General features: G+C 43.4%; 1 protein-coding gene across 1 annotated transcript; it reads right to left on the reverse strand.

The window, feature by feature from the left end:
* Positions 1–7,843: 7,843 nt before the first annotated feature.
* Positions 7,844–22,750, reverse strand: LOC132761652 (zinc finger protein 850-like). The gene is made up of 2 exons (XM_067473265.1): positions 22,712–22,750; positions 7,844–11,361 (listed from the first exon to the last, which is right to left on the reverse strand). The coding sequence occupies exon 2, from the start codon at positions 11,185–11,187 to the stop codon at positions 8,842–8,844; it is 2,346 nt and encodes a 781-aa protein (XP_067329366.1). The 5' UTR covers positions 11,188–11,361; positions 22,712–22,750; the 3' UTR covers positions 7,844–8,841.
* Between the last annotated feature and the right edge of the window lie 206 nt (positions 22,751–22,956).

Here is a 22,956-nt window from a genome sequence, read left to right on the forward strand (position 1 = left end):
CTTTCCTCCCTGGCAGAAGGGGTCAGACTAGATGGCCTTTGGGGGGTGGTCTCCCCCGCCTCCAGGATTCTATGCTGCTCCCGTGGGTCCCTATTGCCTTTTCTTCCCTCTCCCTTTTCCTCCTGTCTTGGAGCCACTCATACTTTGCAAGAAGGGGGGAGGGGGGTCAGACTAGATCACCTTTGAGATCCCTTCCAAATGTAATATAGGCAACAGCCCTACATCTCCCAGGGGTAAGGACTTGGCACCTGGAGCTGAATGCTCATCCTTCCATAGTTACTTTGCTGTTGTCTGCTGCTGCTGCGTCCATTGTGACACGTTCTCCTGACATTTGAGGGATACTGAGGAGGAGGAGGAGGAGGGAGGGGGCACCTACCGAGAGACTGGCATCTTCAAGGCTGACCTTCCCTGCTGAGACCCTGCTAGGCGCTATGTGTGTCATATTTACTCGAGTCTAATGTGCCGTAGAATCTAATGAATGTAATGCCCAGTGCCATAACGCACCCTCTTTTTGTCACTTGGCCATTGCAGTCTGCCTGCTGAGACTCCCACAAAAGTGTTGCAGCACCAAAGCTTCCAGTATTGGAACTTCCATAGCCTATTGGAAATAAATGACCTTATCGAAAAGGTAAACACAATGTCACATCCGTTTGGCAAATGTGAATCTCCCTGAACATGTGGAGACCACTTTTTGAAAACCACTAGTTAAGAAAAGCATGACCTTGTTAGGTCAATTCTTTGAACAAGCGATATTCATAAGCGTTCATGTAATGGCACACGGGTAACTCAGCTGTTAAACTGAAGAACCAGGTCTTTAAACTGCCAAGGATGTCACTACAAAAATAGATTTGGATAGCAGAGGATGGTTGGGATTTTTTTGAAGTAGAATTTGCAGTTGTAATTGCAGTTGCCCAAAAGATATACACTCCCTTAAAACACTGTTAAACGGAGAAAAAGTTGCGGGCCTGAAAATAGTTGTTCTTTTATGATTTTGGGGTGCTGAAAATGAAAATGACATTTAAAAATGTATATTGGCTCTAGTTTTGATGATATAAGCAATCCCGTGATCACGTATGGTTGAAAAATTGCATGTTGCGACTTACACTATGGAAGATTCTAGAATACTCTAGAAAGTTTGATAACGCAGTATTAGTGCCGTGTGCAAAAGCCAGAAAGCCCTATATAAGGCCAGACTTTTGAACGGTGAGGGTCAGTCAGTTGAAGACTGAGACAGTATTGTTAAACATTGTTTTACATTGTTTTTTTTACTGTAGTTATTCCTCGCACGTGTGTAAATAAAGCACTATGGAAAAAAGATATCAAGACAAATGGACTCCGTCAATGCTGTCAGACTCCTGCTGGAGCATTGCAAGAGGGAATCCTTTCCTTGAATACAAAAGAAAAGTCAAGAGAAGCAAACAGGATATAAACTAAAGTCACAATTAAAGCGACATTTAAACTTTCAGACTTTTCAACTGCATTAGGCCTACTAATATAGTTTCTTGCCGCACAAAAATAAACAATAGACTAATTAAATAAATATTTCTCATGTATAAACTATTGGCAATATAATTTGACTAAAATTTAGTAAATATTCACGGTTCATATACATGCAGTAAGGTTAGGCGCATTATCATAATAGTAACGAATTACCTATTGTGGAGAAAATTGAAATAGCTGTTGCATAAAAACCAGAGCCAATTAACAGATTTAATTATTATATTTGAATTCAGCATGTTAAATTTATTAAGAAACGGCACATTTCGTTTCCGCAACTGAGAAAAACTGAAAATTTGTAGAACAGTGAAACCTTTTAGTTAAAATACAAACTCAGAGATTGAAAAAACAAAGTAGTCTTCTTTAAAAATAACATTTCAGATTTACTAACAAGCTTCTTGTATATGTTCAGCATACTAGTTCCTAGTTCCAGTGTCTTTAAGTATCGCTGTACTCGTTGAAGTCCATAAGTCATACTTCTCAACTAACGTGCAAACAGCCACATGCGTCCACCTCCCCTGAAGTCTGTACGCAAAACTGAACACCAAATGGAGTCCTGTGTCCGAAGCCCCTCCCACACCAAAGAGATACAGTCAAACCAGCAAACCATAATGTACATACAATATAGGTTAACAATTATGCATATTTACAGTTAGTGGAGGTTGCTATTTCCAACATCCAGTGAGGGAAAGGAAAACCCTAAACTGGAGCAGAACAACAGGCTGGTTTTGCATCATCTTCAGAAGAGGGTTTTCAAATTTTGTTACCTAGTGTTAAAATACTTTCATTATAGTAATTCCATAAGTTAATGCAAACACCCCTATTATAATTCTTTGATTGGTTTATAATGCTTTGGAATTAACTTGGGTGGGGAGAATAGCGGTGATAAAAATGATGATCTTACTCAAAATGCTGTTTTATTCCAAAATCTATTAATATTTAAAGGAGGGAGAATTTTGAAACATTGGAGGAAGGATTTGATTAAATTTATATGGAATGGGGAAAAAGCTAGCATTGCTTACAAAAACCTAATAGATGCCAAAAATACAAAGTGCTAGGCTTCAGCTGGCTAAAGGAAGGGGTAAGATTAGAAAATCGAGCTTTACTCAACCTAGAGCAGTGGTTCTCAACCTTTTTAATGCTGTGACCCCTAATACTGTTCATGTTGTGGGGACCTCAACCATATTTTTGTTGCTACGTAATAACTGCTACTGTTATGAATTGCAATGTAAATATCTGATATGCAGGATGTATTTTCATTGTTAAAAATTGAACATAATTAAAGCATAGTGATTAATGATAAAAACAATATGTTTGGGGGAGTATGGACAATGGATGAAGGGATTTGAAGTATCTTCAACTGATTCAGCTCTGGCTTCCACAGCCCAATGAGACTGTGACGATGTGTATTTTTATTCCTATAGTTATATGTTGCTTAGACAATAGTTAATAATGGTAAGTATGTAGAATTATATTTTGTTAGAGATGGTGGCTGGTTTGGCTTGCCTTTAGCTGAGTTGCCATAGCAACGGGGGCGGAGCCAACTGCCACTTAACAGCGCAGCTGTTTGAAAGTGGGCAGTCTGTAAGCCGGTGAGCTACAGAGAAGACTGGTTGTGTAGTGGGAGAATCAGGGAACTAGTCTGTGGCCAGGGAACCACAGAAGTTGATCCTGTGTGGGTGTGGAAGTCCAGCAGGAATCCTGTAGTGGTAGAACTACAGGGACGACTAATTCCTTGGTTAAGAATCAGGGTTTGGCTTGGAGCCAATACAGTTAAATAAGTCAGGTGGCTTATTTGTAGTAAAAGAACGCTTGTTAAAGAAAGAAACATCTTCCTAAAGAAACCTTTTGAAGTTTGTTTAGTACCTAAAGTTATTCAAGAAACCTTATCAATGCAACCAACTAAGTTTGTGCCTCTAAAGAAGTAACATTGAATCTGTTATACTCCTGTTAAATAAATTTGTTACTGTTTTCCTCAAGCCTTGCCTGATACAGTTTCTTCTAAGACAAACAGCCTTGCATAAGATGTAAGACCAAATCAGGGACATTAAACGCTACGCTATCAAATAAGTAAACCCTTTTAAATTAGTGTTCCCTTTGTAAAACAGCTCCTAAATTGATATTGATAATTACTGGGCTTCCTCACAGAGACCCTCACAAATTACAGACCTGGACCAAACTTGGCACACAGAACTCCCATGACGAAGAGAAAATACTTCATTTCGGAACCATTGGCAACCATCTTTGAGAGTTCTTGGAGAACGGGAGAAGTTCCAGCAGATTGGAGGAGGGCCAATGTGGTCCCAATCTTCAAGAAGGGAAAAAAGGATGACCCAAACAACTACCGTCCGGTCAGCCTCACGTCAATACCAGGCAAGATTCTGGAAAAGATTGTTAAGAAAGTGGTCTGCAAACACTTAGAAACAAAAGCGGTCATTGCTAGTAGTCAACATGGATTTATAAAAAACAAGTCATGCCAGACTAATCTGATCTCTTTTTTCGATAGCGTTACAAGCTGGGTAGATGTGGGGAATGCCGTGGATGTGGCGTACCTGGATTTCAGTAAGGCCTTCAACAAGGTCCCCCATGACCTTCTGGCAAGGAAACAAGTCCAGTGTGGGCTAGGCAAAACTACGGTGAGGTGGATCTGTAATTGGTTAAATGGACGAACCCAGAGGGTGCTCACCAATGGTTCCTCTTCATCCTGGAAAGAAGTGACAAGTGGAGTGCCGCAGGGTTCCGTCCTGGGCCCGGTCCTGTTCAACATCTTTATTAATGACTTAGATGAAGGGTTAGAAGGCAGGATCATCAAGTTTGCAGACGACACCAAATTGGGAGGGATAGCCAATAGTCCAGAGGACAGGAGCAGGATTCAAAACGATCTTGACAGATTAGAGAGATGGGCCAAAACTAACAAAATGAAGTTCAACAGTGACAAATGCAATATACTCCACTTTGGCAGGAAAAATGAAATGCAAAGATACAGAATGGGGGATGCCTGGCTCGAGAGCAGTACGTGTGAAAAAGATCTTGGAGTCCTTGTGGACAAGTTAAACATGAGCCAACAAGGTGATGTGGTGGCAAAAAAAGCTAATGGGATTTTGGCCTGCATCAAGAGGAGCATAGTGTCTAGATCTAAGGAAGTAATGCTACCACTCTATTCCGCTTTGGTTAGACCACATCTGGAATATTGTGTCCAATTCTGGGCCCCACAATTGAAGAGAGATATTGACAAGCTGGAATGTGTCCAGAGGAGAGCGACTAAAATGATAAAAGGTCTGGAGAACAAGCCCTATGAGGAATGGCTTAGGGAGCTGGGCATGTTTAGCCTGAAGAAGAGAAGGCTGAGAGGGGATATGATAGCCATGTATAAATATGTGAGAGGAAGCCACAGGGAGGAGGGAGCAAGCTTGTTTTCTGCTTCCCTGGAGACTAGGACGCAATGGAGCAATGGCTTCAAACTACAAGAGAGGAGATTCCATCTGAACATGAGGAAGAACTTGACTGTGAGAGCCGTTCAGCAGTGGAACTCTCTGCCCCAGAGTGTGGTGGAGGCTCCTTCTTTGGAAGCTTTTAAACAGAGGCTGGATGGCCATCTGTTGGGGGTTATTTGAATGCGATGTTCCTGCTTCTTGGCAGGGGGTTGGACTGGATGGCCCATGAGGTCTCTTCCAACTCTTAGATTCTATGATTCTATGATTCTACTGGAGGGGGTTGGGAGGAACTGACAGTAATTTAGGGGAGATGCAGTTCGCCTTCATCCAGGGAGCACTGTGATCCCAAACGACTATGGATCTGGACCAAATGGCACAAATACTCAATATGCCCAAATTTGAATACTGGTGGAGTTTGGGGGAAAATAGACCCTGACACTTGGGAATGGCAGTTGTATGGATTTATAGTTCACCAGGCATCAAAGAGCATTCCGAGCTCCAACAACAATTGAATTGAATCAAACTTGGCATATAGGACTTCCATGATGAACACAAAATATTGGAGGAGTTTGGGGAGGCATGTACAATAGATTTCATTTGCAGTACCTTCAATCACTTCAGTTCCCGAAGAGGCCTCCTTGCCGCCGTTGGCAAGTGTGTGGGGAAAGAGGTGCGATGCAGGGATCGTGCGTCCTGTACTAGCCCTTTTCTCCTGTGCACTTGCCAATTACGAGGGACACGCTCCGGCGTTGTCAAGCGCGCAGGGGATGAGGGCTGGGAGCGCAACACCCAGGGGCCGATGGAGCACGGCCCCTGGATATGTGCTCCCAGTCCTCTTCCTCGTGTGCTTGCCAACGCTGAATGAGGGACACGCTCCGGCATTGGAGAGTGCGTGCGGGAAGAGGCCTTGTGTAGGGAGCATGCACCCAGGGGCCGGTGGAAGGAGCACAGCCCTTGCATGCATGCTCCCAGGACCTCTTCCCCCACATGCTTGCCAACGTCCCTCTCCCAGTAGCTTCTCTGAAGGCCCCAGTGTCTCTTTGGTGCGCTGTTGAGGGTGCATGGAGCCTACAGGAGGAGGCGGGGTCTAATGAGACCATGCCACAACCCCTCCAGAATAACCTAACGACCCCTCCGGGGGTCGCAACCCCCAGGTTGAGAACCGCTGACCTAGAGAGATATGACCTAAGATTTGGCTGGCATGTGTATTTAATTGAATGGAAAAGATGGAATTAATACAGTTTTCCATACACATTTCATAAGAAAAAGTCTATTAGCGATTTGAAAAAGATATAAGGTGGGAATGGAACAAAAAAAACCCAACATTATGGATATGATCCCTGGAAGCAAGGTTATACATAAATTATGTGTACTGGATTATCTTTATTTATTTATTTACAGTATTTATATTGCGCCCTTCTCATCCCGAAGGGCACTCAGGGTGGATCACAAAGCAAACATCCAATGCCAATTTTGACATACAAGAAATACACATAGATACAGGCCATTCAACAGTTCATCCACTTCAGATTCTGGAGGTTGCTGGAGGATGAAAGAAATGTTTTTCTTTCTCATATTCTGTATGGAATTAATTCACGTAATAAAAAAACTTATTCAAAATGAAAAGACAACACTGTCCAAAAGAACTTGATGTATTATCATAGAATCATAGAATCAAAGAGTTGGAAGAGACCTCATGGGCCATCCAGTCCAACCCCCTGCCAAGAAGCAGGAAAATCACATTCAAAACACTCCCGACAGATGACCATCCAGCCTCTGTTTAAAAGTCTCCAAAGAAAACCCCAGTCGTATCTGCCTTTCCAGTCTCTGATATTATGACCCTTCTAAATTCCCTTTTTGCAAACACATTTTTAATTAGGAAAAAGAGAAACACAGTAATATATATATGTTCAAATTATACAGCTCACTGAGTGGCCACCACAAACAACTACAAAAATAAAATTTACTAAACAGACCAATAAAAACACCTAGCTAGACACACAAAGTATTCTAACAAACAAATCAACAAACAGACTTGGGTTTAGTTGTAAGAACTTTACTCTGAGTTGATTATATCCCTTATTATTCTATTTCCCTTAGACAATCCTATGTAAGCACACTTCTGCTTTTGACAACACTCTTCTAAATTCATAAATCCAACAACTGTCATTTGCCCCTGTTGTTGTTGTTGCGAAAAAGTGATAAACAAGTCCCAATCTTTCTCGAAGATGCTCAAAGATTTCCCTTGAATCAGCAGAGCCTCTTTGTCCATCTCTGATCGTTCGCAGATGTTCATCAGTCATTCTTTTTGTGCGGGATAACAACTTCCTACCATCTCTGAGGATAAATGATGCTTGCTGCAGTTATCAGCCAGGCAGGAAGGCAACCATGGAAGGCTTTGCAGCCTCTGTTTAAATACATTTAGAGAGGTGTCATCACGACCAAAGGGGAATGCTGGTGTGTTCAAGTGTAGGTTCTGTTACAACTTTTGTTATTTGCACAATAATGACCAGAAATAATTAAGAAAATAAAATCTGTTGATTCCCAATTTTTTTCTGTTTTTTTCTTTGTTGTTGTTGTTCATTCGTTCAGTCGTTTCCGACTCTTCGTGACCTCATGGACCAGCCCACGCCAGAGCTCCCTGTCAGCCGTCACCACCCCCAGCTCCTTCAAGGTCAGTCCAGTCACTTCAAGGATGCCATCCATCCATCTTGCCCTTGGTCGGCCCCTCTTCCTTTTGCCTTCCACAAATAGGCATGCCATCTTTGTCTAAGGTCCTGGCCTTCCAATGTTAGTATTCTTGGTTTATTTAAAAATATCCAGTCCATAAGCCAATCTAAAACACTGGACTCATAATATAGTTTGAGATCTGGTAGGCCTAATCCCCCTCTACTCTTGTCATCTAACAAATTAGTATATTTCTTGCCCTTCCAAATAAATTTTATAATCTTTGAATTCAATTTTTTTAAAATTCCCTTATTTCTTATTATCAGGAGGTTTTGAAAGATATACAGTAGTTTTGGTAATATATTCATTTTTAGTGCTGAGAGTCTATCTTTTTCTTTTTTTGTCGTGTCAGGAGTGACTTGAGAAACTGCAAGTCACTTCTGGTGTGAGAGGGTTGGCCATCTGCAAGGACGTTGCCCAGGGGACGCCCAGTTTTTTTTTGATGTTTTATTATCCTTGTGGGAGGCTTCTCTCATGTTCCCGCATGAAGAGCTGGAGCTGATAAAGGGAGCTCATCCGCGCTCTCCCCGGATTCGAACCTGCGACCTATCGGTCTTCAGTTCTGCCGGAACAGGGGTTTAACCCACTGCGCCACCGGGGGCTCCAATCTGTTGATAAAATATAATAACATCTCATCAGCTATAGCAGAAACTACACAATAATCTTTTATATAGTAGAGAGTATATTAAACAAATATTTCTATATCATATTTATATTCAAAATCTTATAAGGGGTTGGTTTAAGCTGTGGTCACTAGTTAAACTGAATAACCATGTTGTGAATGGATGAATGTCTAAAAAGAGTGTCACCAACATAAAAGTTTGGAAAGTTCTGTTTTAGGGTGTCCCTCTGGGGTCAAATAATACAGTTATTTCCAATGTGAATTCTAGGTCTATGTAGATTTCAACTATCAGAAAAGGTTTTTCCACACTCCATGCATTTCTAGAGTTTCTCCCTAGTGTGGGTCCTTTGATGGGAACATAGACTTGAATTACGAGTGAAGCTCTGTCCACACTCCAGACATTTATAGGGTTTCTGCCCAGTGTGAGTAATGTAGACTTGAATTATCAGTTAAGCTCTTTCCACACTCCAGGTATTTTTAGGGTTTCTCCCTAGTGTGAGTCCTTTGATGCACACACAGACTTGAATTATTAGTGAAGCTCTGTGCACATTCCAGACATTTCTAGCACTTCTCCCCAGTGTGAGTCCTTTCATGCAAACGTAAATTTGAACTCTGAGTGAAGCTTTGTCCACACTCCAGGCATGCATAGGGTTTCTCCCCACTGTGCTTCATTTGATGCAAGTGCAGGTGTGTATGCTGAGTGAAGCTCTGTCCACACTCCAGGCATGCATATGGTTTCTCCCCAGTATGAGTCCTTTCATGCAAACATAGACTTGAATTACGACTGAAGCTCTGTCCACACTCCAGGCATGCATAGGGTTTCTCCCCAGTGTGAGTCCTTTGATGCAAGTGCAGGTGTGTATGCTGAGTGAAGCTCTGTCCACACTCCAGGCATGCATAGGGTTTCTCCCCAGTGTGAGTCATTTGATGCAAGTGCAGGTGTGTATGCTGAGTGAAGCTCTGTCCACACTCCAGGCATGCATATGGTTTCTCCCCAGTATGAGTCCTTTCATGCAAACATAGACTTGAATTACGACTGAAGCTCTGTCCACACTCCAGGCATGCATAGGGTTTCTCCCCAGTGTGAGTCCTTTGATGCAAGTGCAGGTGTGTATGCTGAGTGAAGCTCTGTCCACACTCCAGGCATGCATAGGGTTTCTCCCCAGTGTGAGTCCTTTGATGCAAGTGCAGGTGTGTATGCTGAGTGAAGCTCTGTCCACACTCCAGGCATGCATAGGGTTTCTCCCCAGTGTGAGTTCTTTGATGTCTATGTAGATTTGAATGATCAGTGAAGCTCTTTCCGCACTCCAGGCATGCATAGGGTTTCTCCCCAGTGTGAGTCCTTTCATGCAAACGTAAATTGGAACTCCGAGTGAAACTTTGTCCACAATCCAAGCATGCATAGGGTTTCTCTCCAGTGTGAGTTCTTTGATGTCTATGTAGACTTGAATTATCAGTGAAGCTCTTTCCGCACTCGAGGCATGCATAGGGTTTCTCCCCAGTGTGAGTTCTTTGATGTCTATGCAGACCTGAATTATGAGTGAAACTCTGCCCACACTCCAGGCATTTATAGGGTTTCTCCCCAGTGTGAGTCCTTTCATGCAAACGTAAATTGGAACTCTGAGTGAAGCTTTGTCCACACTCTAGGCATGCATAGGGTTTCTCCCCAGTGTGAGTTCTTTGATGTCTATGTAGACTTGAATTATCAGTGAAGCTCTTTCCGCACTCCAGGCATGCATAGGGTTTCTCCCCAGTGTGAGTCCTTTGATGTAAGCGTAAATCTGAACTCTGAGTAAATCTCTGTCCACACTCCAGGCATGCATAGGGTTTCTCCCCAGTGTGAGTCCTTTCGTGCAAACGTAAATTGGAACTCTGAGTGAAGCTTTGTCCACACTCCAGGCATTTATAGGGTTTCTCCCCAGTGTGAGTCCTTTCATGCAAACGTAAATTGGAACTCTGAGTGAAGCTTTGCCCACACTCTAGGCATGCATAGGGTTTCTCCCCAGTGTGAGTTCTTTGATGTGTATGTAGACTTGAATTATCAGTGAAGCTCTTTCCGCACTCCAGGCATGCATAAGGTTTCTCCCCAGTGTGAGTTCTTTGATGTCTATGTAGACTTGAATTATCAGTGAAGCTCTTTCCGCACTCCAGGCATTTATAGGGTTTCTCCCCAGTATGAGTCCTTTCATGCAAACGTAGTCCTGAATTATGAGTGAAACTCCGTCCACACTCCAGGCATTCATAGGGTTTCTCTCCAGTGTGAGTCCTTTGATGCGAGCGCAGGTTTGCATGCTGAGTGAAGCTCTGTCCACACTCCAGGCATACATAGGGCTTCTCCCCAGTGTGAGTTCTTTGATGTTTACGTAGATATCCACTCTCAGTGAAGCTCTTTCCACACTCCAGGCATTTATAGGGTTTCTCCCCAGTGTGAGCCCTTTGATGTGATCGTAAATTTCCACTCTGACTGAAGCTCTGTCCACACTCCAGACATGCATAGGGTTTTTCCCCAGTGTGAGTCCTTTGATGTGATCGTAGACTTCCACTCTCAGTGAAGCTCTGTCCACACTCCAGGCATGCATAGGGTTTCTCCCCAGTGTGAGTCCTTTGATGCAAGAGTAAATTTGAACTCTGGGTGAAGCTTTGTCCACACTCCAGGCATTTATAGGGTTTCTCCCCAGTGTGAGTCCTTTGATGTGAACGTAGATTTGAATTATGAGTGAAATTCTTTCCACACTCCAGGCATTTATAGGGTTTCTCCCCAGTGTGAGTCCTTTGATGCGAACGTAGACTTGAATTATGAGTGAAATTCTTTCCACACTCTAGGCATGCATAGGATTTCTTCCCAGTGTGAGTCCTTTGATGCACTTGTAGACCTGAATTTTCAGTGAAGCTTTTTCCGCCCTCCATACATTTATCTGGTTTCTCTCCAGTGTGAATCTTTTGATGTCTATGTAGATTTGAACTATGAGTTCAGACACTCCAGACATTTAGATCAGCACCGTGAGATTGTTTCTTCCTTCTTCCTATATTACTGGTTTTCTTACTGCACCCAAAAGTTGGTTCCCTAGAATCCTCATTTCCCTGGTGAAGAAAGAAGCAAAAGATCAGTGATGAAAGCCAGAAACCTTCTTTACCTGCAAGATTTTCCCCCTTTCCTTTCATGGGTCATATTGAAAATGGGAATACCATGAAATGCAGACATCAGAGTCTCAAGCACATACACAGATGCCAACAAAGGCAATCATTGATTCTTAAACAAGAAGGGAATGAATCCAGAAAGAAAAAGGAAAGGAAAGAATGGAGAATTAAAAGAATAAATGATAGAAGGAAAATGGGGACTCCTAATATTTATCTCCCTTTGGCAAGTTAAAGCAGGGTATAATAATAATAATAATAATAATAATAATAATAATAATAACCCACCCTCTCCCCCCGAGGGGAAACAGGGTGGTTTCCAGGAAATAATAAAAATGGCATTCAATGCCAAGAACAGCCAAATAGCAATAAAGATGTAAACAAGGAATAAAATGATCTCACTTTAACTTATAAAACCAACCAAAAATTATCCGAGAATTAAACTAAGGAAACATAATGTAACACAACGAATCATACAAATTAAACACAATACATTAAAATAAATAGTATACCATGCCCAGCGGGCTGAGGTAGATCAATGCGAGGAAATATGTGAAAGGATATTAATCCTCTGCCTTTCCATAAGCTAGATTGCATAGGTAGGTTTTTAAAACCTTTTTAAAGGAGGAAAGCGGGGGCATTTATATAGTATGCTAAGGCCAGCTTCCAGTTTCTTTAAAAAAAATCATGATTTTCATATTTCAAATTGGTAGAAATCTTATCCATTTGTGCATAATCCCACAGTTAATCTTTCAATTTTTAATGCTTAATATTTTTCACCATCCAATTGTCACAAAAATTTAATGTGCAGTTTTTATAAATGTGAATTTAATAATGATATGTGGGGAAGAATGGAAGAGGATTGTATGGATGGAACTAATAATTTGGGAAGCACCAGTAAAATATTAATTGGCCACTGTATCGGACTGGATGAGAGCTAACAAATTGAAATTGAATCCAGGCAAGACAGAGGTCCTACTGGTCAGTCGTAAGGCCGAACAGGGTATAGGGTTACAGCCTGTGTTAGACGGGGTTGCACTCCCCCTGAAGACGCAGGTTCGCAGCTTGGGAGGGATCCTGGACTCATCGCTGAGCCTGGAACCCCAGGTCTCAGCGGTGGCCGGGAAAGCTTTCGCACAATTAAAACTTGTGCGCCAGCTGCGCCCGTACCTTGGGAAGTCAGATCTGGCCACGGTGGTCCACGCTCTCGTTACATCCCGAATAGATTACTGCAACGCACTCTACGTGGGGTTGCCTTTGAAGACTGCTCGGAAACTTCAACTAGTCCAGCGAGAAGCAGCCAGATTACTCATCGGAGAGTGTACAGGGAGCATACCACCCCTCTGTTACACCAGCTCCACTGGCTGCCGATCCAATTCCGAGCACAATTCAAAGTGCTGGTTTTGACCTACAAAATCCTATACGGTTCCGGCCCAGTGTATTTGTCCGAACGGATCTCCCTCTACATCCCATCTCGAAATTTAAGATTGTCTGGGGAGGCCCTGCTCTCGACCCCGCCACTATCACAAGTGAGGTTGGCGGGGACGAGGAGCAGGGCCTTCTCAGTGGTGGCCCCTCACCTGTGGAACTCACTCCCCGGGGAGATTAGAACAGCGACTTCCCTTTTGGCGTTCAGAAAAAAATTGAAGACCTGGATATGGGACCAAGCTTTTGGATATTCTGGCAGCTAAGGAAAGATCTGATGATAAACAAGGGCGAACGGAATGGAATAGATAAACGGACTCTGAACACTGAGCATGAGATTGTTTTGCTATTTTACTATGTATTAATGTTTTTAACTTGTTAATCGTTTAAATTGCTTTTATGTATTGTTTGTTTATTGATTTAGGCATCGACTTGTGCCTTCGTTTGTAAGCCGCCCTGAGTCCCCCCTCGGGGGTGAGAAGGGCGGGGTAGAAGTAATTAAATAAATAAATAAATAAATAAATAAGGCCTGCAATGGCTAACTACCTGCTTGCTGGACTGTAATTAAAAGTAAGCTGTGATAAGAACTTGGACAGAAATGTTTGCACCATTCCTTATGTTAAGAAGGAAGTCAAAACAAGCTTTGTGTTTGTCAACCCCAATCATGAAAATCAACATCTGGCCAGGAAACTGAGATGGATCCAGGGTGGAAGACGTCTATCATTCATTTACAACTTTGGGATGACATCAGCAGAATATTCCTATAAAAGACTCAGTCTAATAATGCTCAAAGTGTGGTAGACCTGAGGAGTCTGTTCCACCCGCTATGCTCTGCTCCAGGGGAAGGAGAGAGATAGTGTACCATGGAGTGGCAGATGTGCAAGGGAGCAGTCTGGTCACTTTGGGGCTTCTTTCTCAAGGGAAGAGGAAGAAGTGCTCTTTTGGAGTCTTGAATTTTGTGCAGGGAGTCAGGTTCTGCTGTATGGAAAACAAAGATCTGGTCCTTGGCATTGTGCTTAGGGAAGAAGTTTTGGCATTTGGCGTTTTGAAGTTATGTAAGTTATGGAACTATACATTGGCAGGCTGCAAGGAAAGCTGGGTCTGGCCTAACAGGTGTGCTTCTCCAAGGAGGGAGAAAATGATAGGGTAATATTTGAATGCCTGAGGATGAATGCGTGTACATGTGGTGTGGATGTTGAGTGAAAATGTAATTGCCCTTTGTTTGTTAGCCATGTAATTGTGACTCCAATGTAGTTGCATAGAATCTGTCTGTCTGTATGTCCAATGTCATTCTTTGTCTAAATATTTTCTGTAACCTGATATACCTTCTCACACTGGAAATTGCAATAAAAAGAACCTATGCTTTAAAGTTATTGAAAAGTCATTCATGACACAATCTTTGGCAGTCGTAATCAGTGCGGCCATGAAGCTATACAGGCAAATTTCTCACTCCGGCTGCTCTAATCTATCTCTGAATATTCCCAATAGGCACATCGGATGTTGTTTTTTTTTACTTTGTTGTGGATCATGTTGTTTGTTTCCTTTATGATTCTTTTCCAGTAGACCTGCACCAATTCACAAGACCACCACACGTGGAAAAAAAAGGTCCCTTTCTTAGTTTTGCATCTCCAACAGGATCCTGATTGTGAGTTATCTATTTTGGCCAGGAGAGCTGGAGATATATAATATCTTATATAAGTTGTCCCTAACTGAAGTTGCCACTGTAAATCTGAAGCCTTTGTTCCACAGGTTTTCCCAAATGTCGAAATCTATACTTCTCCCCAGATCTTTTGCCCATGAAATCATGGAGGTTTTCATGAAACTGTCTTCCAATTTGTAACATAGGATATATTTGTACAATCTGGCTATTAGACTTTCCCCTCTTTATCTGGTATAATTTTCAGTTCCCCCTTTTGAACCTTTCGTATAATTGGTGATAGTGGAACCAGTCTTTGACGCCCAGTTCACCTTTCCCCCTCAACATCCTGATGAGGAATTCCCCGTATGTTCTGACATCATCCTTAGAGGTGGGTCTTGCAAGAGCTCCTCTTGGTCTCACCCACAGGGGTGTTCTTGGTTCCATACCTAACTTCTACCTGTTCCAGACGTCTATTAGTCTTCTTCTAGGCAATCCCCACCCAAGCAACCTCTAAGAAAGATCTAAAAACTGGCCATTGAGCCTGATGAGTATTTCCCCGTATGTTCTGACATCATCCTTAGAGGTGGGTCTCGCAAGAGCTCCTCTTGGTCTCACCCACAGGGGTGTTCTTGGTTCCATACCTAACTTCTACCTGTTCCAGACGTCTATTAAGCTTCTGCTAATTATGTTTATTAAAAGCCTTATTTAATCTCTCTCCTTCATACCATAGATATGCATGCCACCCTTTTCTTATTCCGTGTCCTTCTAAGTTAAGAAGGTTTGTATTCTTGAATTGTATCCAGTCTCTGATCCAGGTCATGCAGGTGCCTCCTTAGTATGCTTTTAGGTCTGGTAAATTTAGTTCCCCCTTCTCCTTGGTATCATAGAATCATAGACTCATTGATTTGGAAGGGACCTCATGGGCCATCCAGTCCAACCCCATTCTGCCAAGCAGTAGGAAAATCACATTCAAAGCACCCCCAACGGATGGCCATCCAGTCTCTGTTTAAAAGTCTCCAAAGAAGGAGCCTCCACCACACTCCGGGGCAGAGAGTACCACTGCTGAACAGCTCTCTCACACACTCAGGAAGTTCTTCCTGATTTTCAGATGGAATCTCCTTTCCTGTAGTTTGAAGCAATTGTTCCGTCTCCTAGTCTCCAAGGCAGCAGAAAACAAGCTTGCTCCCTCCTCCCTATGACCTCCCCTCACATATTTATACTTGCCCATCATATTTCAGGTTATATGGCTGTGTGGAAGGGACCTGGGAGAGACAGAGAGATAGAGAGACCCAGTTCAAGATGCAGGATTAAAGGCAGTTTGGGAAATTGAGACAAGGAAGGGGGGAAGGAGGGAGGGTGGGCGAGGAGAGGCCTTGGTGAAGCAATTGGCAGGATCTGTTTTGGGGGAAGATGGCCAAAATGCTACTGGGGAGGAGCAGAGGATAAGTTCAACTAGCTCCAGATGTGATGACGCATCTAGCTCAAAGCCGAAAGGAAAGCTAGAGGCCGACAGTGCTGGAGGTGAACGATGGATCCGATGCTCTAAAGATCAACACACCATAGGAACCTGGAATGTAAGATCTTTGAGCCAGAGCAAACTGGATGTCGTTACTGGTGAAATGTTAAGACTAAAGATAGACATTCTGGGGGTCAGCAAACTGAAATGGACTGGAATGGGCCACTTCACAACAGATGACCACCAGATCTACTACTGTGGACAAGAGGAACACAGAAGAAATGGAGTAGCATTCATAATTAATAAGAAAGTCACTAAAGCAGTGCTTGGATACAACCCAAAAAATGACAGAATGATCTCAATTTGAGTGGAAGGAAAGCCTTTCAACATTACAGTGATCCAAATATATGCCCCAACCACAGCTGCTGAAGAAGGAGAAGTAGACCAGTTCTATGAGGATCTGCAGGACCTACTGGATAATACACCAAAAAGAGACATTACTTTCATTACAGGAGACTGGAATGCCAAAGTGAGAAGTCAAATGACAACTGGGATCACAGGCAAGCATGGTCTGGGAGAACAAAATGAAGCGGGACGCAGGCTGGTAGAATTCTGCCAGGAAAACTCGCTGTGTATAACAAACACTCTCTTCCAATAACCTAAAAGATGGCTCTATACATAGACTTCACCAGATGGTCAACACTGACATCAGATTGACTACATCCTCTGCAGCCAAAGGTGGCGGACATCCATCCAGTCGGTGAAAACAAGACCCGGGGCTGACTGTAGCTCAGATCACAAACGTCTCATTTCTCAATTTAGAACAAGACCAAAGAGATCAGGGAAAACACACAGACCAGCTAGATATGATCTCACTAACATTCCTAGCGAATATACAGTGGAAGTGAAGAACAGATTTGAAGGACTAGATTTAGTAAACAGAGTTCCAGAAGAACTATGGACAGAAGTCTGCAACATTGTTCCAGAGGTGGCAACAAAGTACGTCTCAAAGAAAAAGAAAACCAAGAAGGCAAAATGGTTGTCTGCTGAGACGCTGGAAGTAGCCCAGGAAAGGAGGAAAGCAAAGGAAACAGAGATAAGGGGAGATATGCCCGGTTAAATGCTCAATTCCGGAGGTTAGTTAGAAGAGATAAGGAACTATTTCAAACAAGCAATGCATGGAAGTGGAAGAAGACAACAGAACAGGAAGGACAAGAGACCTCTTCCAGAAAATTAGAAACATTGGAGGTAAATTTCAGGCAAAAATTGACATGGTCAAAAACAAAGATGGCAGGGACCTAACAGAAGCTGAAGAGATCAAGAGAAGGTGGCGAGACTATACAGAAGATCCGTATAGGAACGATAATAATATCGAGGATAGTTTTGATGGTGTGGTGAGTGAATTAGAACCAGACATCCTGAGGAGTGAGGTTGAATGGGCCTGAAGAAGCATTGCTAACAACAAGGCAGCAGGAGACGACGGGATCCCAGCTGAACTGTTCAAAATCTTGAAAGAGGTTGCTGTCAAGGTGATGCATGCCATATGCCAGCAAATATGGGAAACACAAGAATAGTCATCAGACTGGAAAAAATCCACTTATATCCCCATACCAAAAAAGGGAAATGCTAAAGATCCTGCAAGGAAGACTCCAGCAAGACATGGAGAGAGAGTTGCCAGATGTACAAGCTGGGTTCAGAAAAGGCAGAGGAATGAGAGACCCAATTGCCAATATCCGGATGCTGAAGAAAGGCAGGGAGTTTCAGAAAAACATCTATTTCTGCTTTATTGACTAGTCTAAAGCCTTTGACTGTGTGGATCATAATAAATTGTGGTAAGTTCTTGGTGGGATGGGCATACCAAGCCACCTTGTCTCTCTCCTGAGGAATCTGTACAAGGACCAAGTAGCAACAGTGAGAACTGACCCTGGAACAACAGATTGTTTCGAGATTGGGAAAGGTGTATGGTAGGGTTGTTTCCTCTCACCCAACCTATTCAACTTGTATGCAGAACACATCATGCGATGTGCGGGGCTTGATGAATGCAAAGCTGGGGTGAAAATTGCTGGAAGAAACATTAACAACCTCAGATATGCAGATGACACCACTTTGATGGCCAAAAGCGAGGAGGAACTGAGGAGCCTTCTAATCAAGGTGAAAGAAGAAAGTGTAAAAGCTGGGTTGCAGTTAAACATAAAAAACCCCCCAAGATTATGGCAACAAGAATGGCTGACAAGTGGGAAATAGAGGGAGAAAACATGGAGGCTGTGACAGACTTTGTATTTCTGGGTGCAGACGCAGACTGCAGCCAGGAAATCAGGAGACGTTTACTTCTTGGGAGGAGAGCAATTACAAATCTTGATAAAATAGTGAAGAGTAGAAACATCACACTGGCAACCAAGATCCACATAGTTATAGCAATGGTATTCCCCGTAGTCACCTACGGATGTGAGAGCAGGACGACAGGGAAGGCTGAGCGAAGGGAGATAGATGCTTTTGAACTGTGGTATTGGAGGAAAGTTCTGAGAGTGCCTTGGACTGCGAGGAGATCCAACCAGTCCATGCTTCAGGAAATAAAGCCTGACTGCTCATTGGAGGGAAGATTATGAGAGGCCAAGATGAAGTACTTTGGCCACATCATGAGAAGGAAGGAAAGCTTAGAGAAGATAATTACGCTCGGGAAAATGGAAGGAAAAAGGAAGAAGGGCCAACCAAGGGGAAGATGGATGGATGGGATCCTTGAAGTGATTGCTTGACTCTGAAGGAGCTGGGGGAGGTGACGGCCGACAGGGAGCTCTGGCACGGAATGGTCCATGAAGTCACGAAGTGTCGGAAGCAACTGAATGAATGAACAACAAGAAGTGGTGACAGCAAAACAGTAATAATATTAATAGACAATATTAATAGTACTGACGATGATGATAACAATAATAATAATGGCATCACCACTATTTCTTTTGGCACTACTATTAATAATAACCACAATAGCAATAACAGTAACAAACAATATATTCTGGCTACTTGGTCTCAGTTCCCTAAAGTCAACAGACCCTGTCTAAGCAGGGCCAGCCCTGGTTCGGACTTGGATGGGAGGCCACCAAGGAGTCTCAGATCACTTCTAGCCTAAGACAAACCTTACAAATCTCATAAGCCAATAGGAAACCGGGGGGATCTGGCTTTTGTCCCTTTGCCCCAAGTGCTGCAGGCCAGAACGTCCAAAGCAATGGGGCAAAGGAGCCTTTTTGGACGGTAGCTCCCAACATCCCCCACTTGGGCCACCCCTTTCTATGGCAATGTAACAGTCCGCTGCTTGCAGTGGCAATTGGTGGAAAGGAGGTTGTAGGTTTCTTGTCCATGGGGCAAAAATCTAGCATATATTTACAGATATATAAATTAAAGTATGCATGAATGTTTGTTCATGACACAAAGGCTGTTGCCAGGTGAGTGGCCCTCTGTGATGTCACTGGGAAAGAAAGGTGACTATATTGGGCTCACCACACACGACATTAAGGGCTCAGTCCACTTCATAGAAAAAAATCAGCAATCTCAAACTCAACACCAATGACAAAAGGACCTGCTTGGATGTGTGTCTCTATTCACCAAGGGCCCCCCAGCAGACACCATCGCACTCATTGACCGGAATTTCCCAGAAGACATCACAGCCCTGTTTCAACATTGCCTCACGACAGGCTACAGACAGTGGGAGAAAGAATTCTATGAACAGAAAGATGGGGTGGACATGGGGAGGGAGCCTTGATGTGGGGAATGGGTTGGAAGGAGCAGCTTGGGAATGCAGCTTATGTGGGGGGAATGAGCAGGGAGGGTCCCTTGGGTCAGGGCAGGGAGGGCGGCTTGGGAGTGGGAAGGGAGGGTGGCTTGAGTGTGGGTAGTGGGTAGGAAGAGCAGCTGGGGATTAAGGCTTGGGCGCAGGGAGGGCGTTGTGCGGGCAGGGAGACGGAAGGGGGCTTGGGCATGGGGCGGGAAGGCGGCTTGGGTGTGGGCAGGGAAGGCCCCTTGGGAGTGCGCCTTGGGTGTGGGGAGTGGGCAGGGAAGGCCCCTTGGCAGTAGGGCAGCTTGGGATTGCGACTTGGGTGCAGGGAGGGCGCTTTTGGTGTGGGGAGTGGGCAGGGAGGGCAGCTTGAGTGTGGGAAAAGAGGGCAGCTTTGGTATGGGAAGTGGGCAGGTAGGGCTCCTTAGGTGTGGGGAATGGGCAGAGAAACCAACCTGCTGCAATGCAACCTGAGCCCTACCACATGCACAATGGAGGACTTCCTTGCGGCAACACCAGAGGCACTCCAAGTGGCCAGATACTGGTCAAAAGACATTTAATCAACCACCAAGCTTGCAAAATCTGTTTTGTTTGTTTGTTAAAAAATTGTTAAAAATGTAATACAATTGTCTGGTTGCTCCTGACACGATAAATAAATAAAGTATAATTTTAAATATTGTATTTAATATTAGTGTCTCCTATATTATATTATTTTTATTTACAATATTTTTAGTCATCATTAGAGTGTCCGCCATATTAATATATTTAATAATAATAATAATTTATTTTTTTACTTTTTTAAAAAGAGCAAAATAAGGAAGAGGAATATAGAATCATAGAATCATAGAGTTGGAAGAGACCTCCTGGGCCTCCAGTCCAACCCCATTCTGCCAAGAAGCAGGAATTTTGCATTCAAATCACCCCTGACAGATGACCATCCAGCCTCTGTTTAAAAGCTTCCAAAGAAGGAGCCTCCACCACACTCCGGGGCAGAGAGTTCCACTGCTAAATGGCTCTCACAGTCAGGAAGTTCTTCCTTATGTTTAGATGGAATCTCCTCTCTTGTAGTTTGAAGCCATTGTTCTGTGTCCTAGTCTCCAGGGAAGCAGAAAACAAGCTTGCTCCCTCCTCCCTGTGGCTTCCTCTCACATATTTATTCATGGCTACCATGTCTCCTCTCAGCCTTCTCTTCTTCAGGCTAAACATGCCCAGCTCCTTAAGCCGCTCCTCATAGGGCTTGTTCTCCAGACCCTTTATCATTTTAGTCGCCCTCCTCTGGACACATTCCAACTTGTCAATATCTCTCTTGAATTGTGGTGCCCAGAATTGGACACAATATTCCAGGTGTGGTCTAACCAAAGCAGAATAGAGAGGGGAGTATGACTTCCCTAGATCTAGACACTAGGCTCCTGTTGATGCAGACTAAAATCCCATTGGCTTCTTTTGCCGCCACATGACATTGTTGGCTCATGTTTAACTTGTTGTCCACGAGGACTCCAAGATCTTTTTCACACGTACTGCTCTCAAGCCAGGCGTCACCCATTCTGTATCTTTGCATTTCATTTTTTCTGCCACTCTTGCATTTGTCACTGTTGAACTTCATTTTGTTAGTTTTGGCCCTTCATCTCTGGAGATGGATTTGAATCCTGCTCCTGTCCTCTGGAGTATTGGCTCTCCCTCCCAGTTTGGTCTCATCTGCAAACTTGATGATCATGCCTTCTAGCCCTTCATCTAAGTCATTAATAAAGATGTTGAACAGGACCGGGCCCAGGACGGAACCCTGCGGCACTCCACTTGTTATATTAATATAACGTTAATATAATATATATTTTATATATAATATGTGTAATTATAAAGTATTATATATAGATATATCATTTATACATTCTTTTTATATATTATAATTATATATAATATAATATATTTAATTATTATATATAGATTAATTATATTATATATAATTAAGCATATAATTTAATAGGTTCTTGTGGGTTTTTTCGGGCTATAGAGCCATGTTCTAGAGGCATTTCTCCTGACGTTTCGCCTGCATCTATGGCAAGCATCCTCAGAGGTAGTGAGGTCTGTTGGAATTAGGACAATGGGTTTATATATCTGTGGAATGGCTGGGGTGGGGCAAGGGGCTCTTCCCTGCTGCAGTTAGGTGTGAATGTTTAGCTGATCACCTTCATTAGCATTTGAAGGCCTGCCTGAGCCTGGGAAAATCTGTTGCTGGGAGGTGTTAATCTGTGCCTGGTTATTTCCTCTCTGTTGTTTAGCTGTTATTGCCCAAACACGCATCAAGGAACATGAAAGGCACAGCAGACTACTTCAACCAGAGAAGTCAGCCATAGCAGAGCACTTGATGAACCAGCCTGGACACAGCATATTATTTGAGATCACAGAAATGCTGGACCACACCAACAACCACCATGTCAGACTACACAGAGACATCCACAAGCATGTGGACAATTTCAACAGAAAGGAAGATATCATGAAAATGAACAAAATCTGGCTACCAGTATTAAAAAACTCTAAAATTATAACAGCAAAACAACAGAGAGGAAATAACCAGGCATAGATTAACACCTCCCAGCAACAGATTTTCCCAGGCTCAGGCAGGCCTTCAAATGCTAATGAAGGTGATCAGCTGAAACATTCACATCTAGTTCCAGCAGGGAAGAGCTCTTTGCCCCACCCCAGCCATTCCACAGATATATATAAACCCATTTTCCTAGTTCCACTACCTCTGAGGATGCTTGCCATAGATGCAGGCGAAACGTCAGGAGAAATGCCTCTAGAACATGGCTCCATAGCCCGAAAAAACCCACAAGAACCTAGTGATTCCAGCCATGAAAGCCTTCGACAATATAATTTAATATTTAACTAATTTAATATTTAATATTAGTGTCTGCCATATATAAATATGCAATCGTCATTAGAGTGCCTGCCATGTTAATATATTTTCATAATAGCGAAATAAAGAAGAAGAGAGAGAGGAGGAAAACTTCACCTCAGCCGCTCCTGTCTTTTGCTTCCGGAAATAGTGGCTGCGCCGGAAAAGGCGGATCCTGCTGTGACGTCACTCCTCTTTCCCTCCCTCCCTGAGCAACCGCGCACCCGATTGGCTACTCGGGAGGCTGTCTGCTTGTCTGTCTCAGGCCAGCCCAGCCTCGCCCCGCCCTCCCGCGGAGCTCATTTGCATGTTTAAAGGGGAAGCGGCCCTTCCTTCCCTCCCTCCCCTTGAGAGGCGTTTCT

This window comes from Anolis sagrei, chromosome 1 (assembly GCF_037176765.1).
Source record: "Anolis sagrei isolate rAnoSag1 chromosome 1, rAnoSag1.mat, whole genome shotgun sequence".
NCBI lineage: Eukaryota > Metazoa > Chordata > Lepidosauria > Squamata > Dactyloidae > Anolis > Anolis sagrei.